Here is an 8,819-nt window from a genome sequence, read left to right on the forward strand (position 1 = left end):
AAACTTTAAAATTTGAAATGCCAATTGCTTGATTTATTATATATTTCCCACTGGGGAAATATAAGCCTGTGTAAGAATACGCAGTAAATACATATTAGTATGTATATACACCTCTACAATATGAAACTAGCAACGATAAATGAATCACCGTGTGTTGTTTAGTCAAGTACCAGACCAAGATGTTACAGAAACGTTCCAACTGTTATCAGACTCTATGCCAACAACGACGTGGTGCTAACATACTTCCAACACACATCCGAGGTCGTCACATCCGTGTCGTGGAGAAAACTACAGACCTGTCTTGTTTACATTTGGAACTTGGAATCCAAAACAGACAATTGGTGAGTGTAGCTTCCAAGGACGTCATCACAGTTTATTGTCTATTGTACAATACAGTCACCCAACAATGTGACGTTTTCAAGATTGTCTCCATATGGATTGGACCACATAAAACAGAAGTCAAGTTTCCTCTAAAGTCTAAAGTATCGTTACAGCTAGCAAGCGATACAGTTTAAATTAAGCTTTTAAATTTCGTGTTTTTTTCTTTTTATTTCTGCAGTATAGAGATGTAAAGTAAAATGCAAATTCTACTATTCCAGCAAATGAAAAATACACTGCTTATTCTGATTCATCAAGCGTCTAAAATAAATGTAGTTAGTACAATCAATAGTTACTAATTTTACAAAGCTAATGTTATTTAAAAACTACTGCCACACCATACACAATCTATACGGTTTTCTACCATATTTATTTTTTGCTTTTTATTTTACATTGATATGGTGTTAAATTGTTTAAATTTAAATAGTCTCTATTGTTAGAAGCTTTGTTAAATAATTAAGAATAAAACATCTTCCATATTTTGTATTTTTAAATAAATTATTGACGGTTTAATTTTATTTCTAGAATGGTTAAATATGGTTGTAGTAAAGGCAGTAGCGTAATTAGGGTATAACATTAGCGCATTTATTTTAGGACATTATTATAGCTAGAATATGAGAGTAGCGTTATTAGAGCAAATAAGTAACGTAAAAAGGAAGGACAGTAACGTAATTAGGTGACATGTATCGTAGTTATGGTAGGACAGTAACGTAGTTTATTGAAGGAATGTTTTGTTTCATCAACACAATAAACGATGACAATAGACTTGTGTATTGAATGTTTGAATCAATTAATTATTGAGTTAAATAACCAGTAGTATTTCAGTAATGTGGAGCTATGCTCAAGTTAAAGTACCAGCTTTCTTGGTGAGTGTTAGCAAGAAGATAACTGGGATGCAAGCACTGATGTAAATAGTGCAAATCATGTTCTTTTCAGACATTTTTCTCCATGGTAAGTGGCACTTGAAACTACTGAGAGAGAATCCAACCCATCCATGGGGGTAGACACTGGCTAAAGAATATAGAGGCTCTTTTTTTTTCATTCTGTTCGTAGCTGAAAGAAACACTGGTACACACGTACTGGTCATATCCTGGTATTTACGTAGAGACGGAGATTCATTAAATGATAAGTTAGGAAAACTCGATAAAGCTGAATGTAGCTCAAACTGATTCAACAGGGTGACGTTTCCAAGATGATCTCTATTAGGACTGGTCCGCATAAGTCAAGTTTCCTTGAATACGATAGCTAACATATATTATGAAGAGTGAAGAGCACTTGCCTTTAATAAAAATTTTAGTAGGAATATTGCTTCTAGGGTAACATTGTCACAGTGTGTGTAAATTAGAGAGTTTAGGGTTATAAAATGTGTTTATTCTAAACTAGAAATGTGTTGAAAATATTGTTTCAATTTAAATTTTCAATGACACATACTAAACGATTTCTGACCAACAGTTTTAAAGTTTAACTTTGTATTGATACATAATATAGGTAAAATATTACATTTTAAAATTATTTTAATCTCTGTAATTTTCGGGTAAACCAATAGTTTTATTGTACTTATATTTATTTATATATGGATATAGGGCAGGTGTCGGCAACCTTTTGAGACGGAAGAGCCAAAAGTTACAATATACAAAATTTCCCACTTCTTAAAGAGCCACCGGCATTTTTAACTCAATATTATGAATAAATAAATAAAAAGATAAATATATATATATATATATATATATATATATATATATATATATATATATATATATATATATAATCAAGGTGAGTGATTAACTTACACTCACGGTTTTCATACAGCACGCCATGGTGGTGGGCGGTAGTGTAGTAAACCCGTGCCCTATAAATATGATCCTAACTGAGGCATTGTTTACAGGTTGCCGACCCCTGATATAGGGTATCGAAAAATATTAGAAACTTTGAAATGCTAATGGCAATAACACTGATACATCTAAATAATTACTAATTAAAAGATTTTTTAAGAGTTATTCCGATTGTTTTTATATTAACTTAAACATACACTTATATTAAAATAAGTATGAATATACATAAACACGTACAGCAGTACTTTTGGAATTAGAAGTATCAATATAACTAAGGCCTATTTTTAATTTTTAATTTTTAAATAGGAAATCATGTTTTTTTAGAACTTATAAATACGTATATTTGCATTTTTAGGTAGCGTCCCTTGGTGTCTCAAATTAAATACATGGGAAGTAACTAGCGCAAAGTTTAATTGTTTTTCACACCGCCAATTTTAAAACACAAGCTTAGAATCAAAACATTTTATGTAGGTTTACAAGAACAGGTCGACATTGTTACATTGTGTATAGAATAAAACATACAGAATGTAGGGCAACATGGTTTTGTAAAGTTGTGAGATTATTGCAAACCAATGACATTAAAAGCTAAATGAAAAGTTCTAAGTAGTTTTACAGGAAACTTTGTTATTTTGTATTTCATAATTGAGAGTTTTGAACAGCCCAGGATGTTTTGTTTAGGTAAAAGTTATTGATGACATAAACATTATAGGACGTTTAATAAACAACATAAACATCTAATTAACATCTAGTTAGCTGATGTCTTAAATTATTAATCAAACAGAACATATTCGATACGTATGTTTCTGTTAATCAATATTTGATATTTAATATACACAGTGGATATTTAGATGATTGATAATCAATTATATTGATTGCCTGTAAAAAGAACGCAAAATATGAAGAAGAAAAATTGACTGAAAAATGTGACTTATTTTCTATTCATTTAAAGAAGAAGTGTTCAGTGTTTAACCGGCTAGAAATCACCTATTGCCTTAGAGTGTAATTGTGTTTAATCACCCTATATGTACCAGTCTGATCCAAACTTGATTTATCCAAATTAAATGCGTTTACCTATAATGTGATTAGAATTAATATACATGATCAAATAAAAGCTTGTGCAATGATCGTTTTCCCAAAGGCCACTGTTTTAAAAAAAACAATAGAGATTAAATGTAAGCTACTTCTTGATAGAACACTTGTCCGAACTATTTGAAAAATTGAACACCCATAAGATAAAGCATAAAGTCAATCGACAATGTAATTTATCGACACACAATTAGCTTCAAGTTAAAATTAAATCAAATTAAAATGTTTAGATGTAGCCTATATGTTATATCTAATTTCGAAAGATATACTTGTGGGCTAATACTGCGATGCATATGTCCAATAACCAATACTATAATGTATACAATACAGAGATTATTGATTGAACTAGTAACCAAGAGTTTGGCTCAATATTAAAATATTTTTTGAAACTAAACATTTGCTTTCCATGTCAAGTCTAGTACATGAAAGCTGAATGATAGACTTGGACTTAAACAAGTTTATTGTCTTGTAAGTTTTTAAACTATTCATTAAATCTAAACAAAGTCGGACACAAGAAAGATAAATGTTAGACTTAGAGTTAAAGAGGTCAATAGTCCTGTAAGTCATGTTACTAGTAAGCTTAATATTGTGGCAAAACATAGCCAGTTCGTGTATTGTAGCAAAAGAGGTAGAACTGGTACAGCTTCTCTGATTGATCGACGTTCATGTATTCTAGTTACTGATTGGTTAACGAAGATAACCTCTGAACTAAACACTTGGGTTCAACACATATCCCCCTGACCTTGTCTCAAGTAAAACTGTACAGATAGTTATAATTGTAATACTGTATAAAGACGACTTAATTTGGTAATTGGCATGGGATGTTAAGGTCGAATGGTAGAGTTTATAACTTCTAACCTGAAAGTCTCAAGTTCGAATCGGGAATCAAGTCGAGTCGGTATATTGTCACTGAGTCCACCTAGTTCTTATGAGTACCTGATTCAAGTTAGGGAAAGTTGCTCGTAGAAATAAATATAACTTTAGAACAATAATAAAATATATTGAAAGGACACCCTATTCAAATGTATTTCTACATATTTATTGTGTAATTAATTCTGAATCACAAGGAAACAAAAAAAAATGTGAACAATGTTTCACCTACTATCATGGCGCCACACTATATGGTTATAAGAGGATCATATTAAGTATATCACATTTAACAGTATACAACAATTGTTAAATCTTTCACAATACATGTAATATTGTAAACATGTGTGCTGAGTTTTATTTAATAAAATCTCGTCGTCTCTCGCCCTCCAACACTATTGAGACTTTACAAGATGAAATTAAATATGAAAGTAAAATAGAATTAAGGGAGAAAGTATCAGCTGAGGAAACCATACAGTCAGAGATTTGTCCCGACGTGTTAAAAAAATATCTGTTTTTTGTTTCTCGGTTAAAAGCTATTTCATTTTTGTATAACATATCAGTTACGTACATAATGTTGTTTGAATCTACAAATATTTTTATCTGTTAAGGCTGAAGAATAAATTGTTAACACATTGACGATTAGTGGACTTTTATTATAGATTAATCCTAATACACCAAACGTCTACAAATTGAATAGCCATAACAGCGACACTTTATAATAGAAATTAAAAATAATTTTTTTTTTTTTTTTTTAAGATATTCAGTGTTAATTACATCAAACAAAATATCAGAGCACAACAATATCACTAATAAACAACATTTTAATATGTAAATCAGAATTTGTAAATGATGAACTTATTTTAGGAGTCTAAGTAAATGAAAAGAAATGCAAGATACTAACTTGTTATCTTCTAAAACTTGTACACATGGTGATGAAGGGAAAAAGTTATTTAGGTAATTAATTTTGCTTGGCTTTGCTAAAGGCAATCAGGAATGAATAAAAATAGTGTCTGGAAGCTCAATACATTCATATCTGAACAGTCTATGAGTGGTTTATGACTAGGATGATGTTTTAGTGGAGAAAACTTACAAGAGTTGAAATATGAATGGGTGAAACAGTGATGAATTAAAAAAGACAATACCAAAAACAACAGCAATTACAAATTTGCAAAAGATATCTAGCGTAAAATGAGACCAAATTATGTCCAATTAGAATTTTAAAAGCTTCTATTAGGAGACTAACCTATACACAATCAAATGGTAAATATTTGATATGAAAATAAAACATGTATGTAGTTCAATGGTAAGAGATAATTTTCAGGGAATGAAATTCCCATTAACTTTTTCAAATATCTTAAGTTAAGAATAAGAGTTATCAGTAGTACATTAACACACTTTTTCATATTCACACAAATGCAAATTTGAGAAAATCCTCAAACACAATAATTGACATGAAACATTTAAATATTTAGAGCTGTTTCAAACAGTCATCAATCTCTGATATTTTATCTTTCAGGGCTTGCCATTGATCTATACTGAGGCTAATACCTTTTTTTCCGGGGCGGAGTTCTCCATCTTTTTCATAATATTCTCTGATTCCTACCATTGCTTTGCCTCTGAACTCACTCACTGTGGCATACCTCATCTTAGCTAGCTGAAACATAAATTCTCCACCTGATCCTTTAGTGGGACCATCTTTTTTCTCTTCACTGCTTTTAGCTGCGCTCTTTCCTTTGGTTTCTTTGGTTGCTTCTTTTTTCTCTGGCTTCTTTTTCTTTGGCTTAGGCTCAGAATCACCACTTCCTGAGTCTGACTCTGAAGAGCTGAGATATTCTTTAGATTTAGGCATCTCAACTTCTTGCTAGCGTTTTCTTCAAGATACTGGTAATGAAACTAGGCAAATCGTAAAATCCCGCGAATAGGCAGGTTAGTAAATTAAAAATAAATAATTAGCCAGTTTTGTTAGCAACTGAAGACCAATTATTTTTCTGAATAATCAAGCTTTTATAAGTTGGGCACTTATTATAGCTAATGTGTTAGTTTTAAAGTAAAATTGAATTAAAAAAATACCTTCTTTTTTAACAGACAAAATTGATTACAGTTCTCAAAAATAAATATTATCTCTTAACAAATTAAATAATAGCATTTACATTGATAATTCAAGTGTTTCACTAAGCATAAAATTTAAACATTATTTATGTTTAAAAATTGCATCCCTTGAATCCGATGATTTGTTACAATGGGAAGTAACTCGGCAAAATTAATAGTTGACCTGTTCCAATGCTCGGGGTGTAGGCCCTATGTTAGAGTAGACCAAATAAATAAAAGAAGTGGTACTAAGATACTTCGAACATACTTCCGATGTCGTCACATCCGTGTCATTAATAAAACTACAGAAATGCATTGTTTATATTTAGGGCATTGAGTCATATACAGACGATTGGTGTAGGTTAAGCTTCCTTGAACAGAATCACAGTTTACTGTCTATTCTACATTACAGTCACCCAACAATGTGAAGTTTACAAGATGGTCTCCATATGGATTGTGACACAAAAAACATAAGTCAATGTCACTGGAAAGTGTCGTTACAGGTGAGAAGTGATACACATATCTTAACATTTATGTGTATACGCTGTGGTAAAAATAAAATACTTAAAAAAAACGTGTTAAAAAACCACGTTTTTCTTGTGGACTAAAAAGTAGAAAATAACTATTTACATACTTTTGATGACAAAAAACGTGGGTACGTTCACCATCAAATTTCCCGACCCATCAGCCCGACCCACGTTTTTTGTCATCAAAAGTATGTAAATAGTTATTTTCTACTTTTTAGTCCACAAGAAAAACGTGGTTTTTTAAAAAAGTTTTTTTTAAGTATTTTATTTTCTCCTTTCTAGTCCGTTGCTACACATGAAAAACGTGGTTTTTATAAAGTTTTTTATATAGTTTATTTTCTACTTTATCTAATGACTTGATTAAGTATGACTTGACTAAGTGTTTTTAAATACACGGACTAAAAATCTTGAGCGACAAGGATTCGAACCTGGGTTGTCGCGGCCACAACGCGAAGTACTAACCACTATACGATCACGGCCAGCTCGCTCACATCGATTGGGGCCGAAGTAACTGTGTCAATAGGCCTCCAGTCTTGTCGGTATCTTTAGAAATCATGTCTTCAATTTTATGGTCCTTAGGGCGTAATTAAATTAAGGTAATTACTGTCTCTAATTGCTAGTTTTTATGATTGCATCTGAAATTGTTAGGCGAAAGTAGCCTGCATGCCAAATTTCAGATCTATAGAGAAATCAGAAGTGGGTTAATTTTCGATGTCAATTTTAACAACAAACAAACACACGCGAAGCTGAGTTAACAAAGCTTAAGGTTTATCCGGCTATAAATTGTCTGTGTACTTGTGTTTATTCACTCTGAATGTAGGCTACCAGTCAGAACTTGATTTATCAAAATTAAATGTGTTGTCCTATGATGTGATGGGATCTAATATAAATGCTCAAATAAAAGTTTGTTTAAGGATCGATTTCACAAAGGTCACTATTCCAAAAAAAAAAGAGATTGAATGTAAGCTACTTCTAGATAGGATACTTGTCCGACCCATATAAAAAATGGCACACACATAAGATAAGGATCAAAATCATGGTCTATATTTCGTTAAAATTGAATTAATGCATTTTGAATTTATTATTTAGATACTGGAAACAAAAATGTGTAGTATAAAGAGGATAGGAAACAAAAGAACGAATATAGTTTTATTTTTTTTTTAAACAATCAGTTGCCTACGTACTTTATCCAACCACAATTCGCTTCAAGTTAAAAGTAAAACAAATTAAAACGACTCTATCTATATTTAATCTCTAATTTCGAAAAATATACTTGGGACTACCACTGCGATGTAAATTTCCAATTACAAATACTATAATGTATACAATACAGAGACTATGACTTGATCTAGTAACCAAGAGGTTTGCTCACAATTAAAACATTGTTTGAATTTAAAAAATGGTTTTCCATGTCAAGTAGTAAAGCTTAATATTGTGGCAAAACATAGCCAGCTCGTGTATTGTAGCAAAAGAGGTAGAAATGGTACAGCTTCTCTGATTGATCGACTTATATGTTTCTAGTTACTGATTGGTTAATGAAGAAAAACTCTGAGCCAAACACTTGGGTTCAACACATATCCCCCTGACTTTGCCTCAAACAAAACTGTATAGATAGCTATAATTGTAATAGAGTATAAAGACTACTTCATTAGGTAATTGACATGGGATGTTAAGGTCGAATGGTAGAGTTTATTACTTCTAACCTGAAAGTCTTGAGTTCGAATCGGGAATCAAGTCGGGTCGATATATTGTCCCTAAGTCTACCCAGTTCTTATGAGTACATGTTTCAATTTAGGGAAAGTTGTTCGTAGAAATACATATAACTATACAACAACATTACAATATATTGAAAGGACACCCTGTTGTAATGTATTTATACATATTTATTGTGTAATTAATACTGAATTACAAGGGAATAACATACTATGAACGATGCTTCACCTACTATCATGGCGGCACAATATATAGTTATAAGAGGAGCATATAAAGTTTATCGCATTTAAAAGTACATTAACGTTGTCAAATCTTTCACAATACA

General features: G+C 31.4%; 1 protein-coding gene across 1 annotated transcript; it reads right to left on the bottom strand.

The window, feature by feature from the left end:
• Nucleotides 1–4,938: 4,938 nt before the first annotated feature.
• LOC131936859 (activated RNA polymerase II transcriptional coactivator p15-like) lies at nt 4,939–6,098 on the bottom strand. The gene has a single exon (XM_059293958.1). The coding sequence runs from the start codon at nt 6,013–6,015 to the stop codon at nt 5,635–5,637; it is 381 nt and encodes a 126-aa protein (XP_059149941.1). The 5' UTR covers nt 6,016–6,098; the 3' UTR covers nt 4,939–5,634.
• Between the last annotated feature and the right edge of the window lie 2,721 nt (nt 6,099–8,819).

Source organism: Physella acuta, unplaced genomic scaffold, assembly GCF_028476545.2.
Source record: "Physella acuta isolate Inbredline_101_S28 unplaced genomic scaffold, ASM2847654v3 ptg000191l, whole genome shotgun sequence".
NCBI lineage: Eukaryota > Metazoa > Mollusca > Gastropoda > Physidae > Physella > Physella acuta.

Coding starts and splice junctions, on each gene's coding strand:
- LOC131936859 (XM_059293958.1), bottom strand. CDS start 6,015: ATGCCTAAATCTAAAGAATATCTCAGCTCTTCAGAGTCAGACTCAGGA.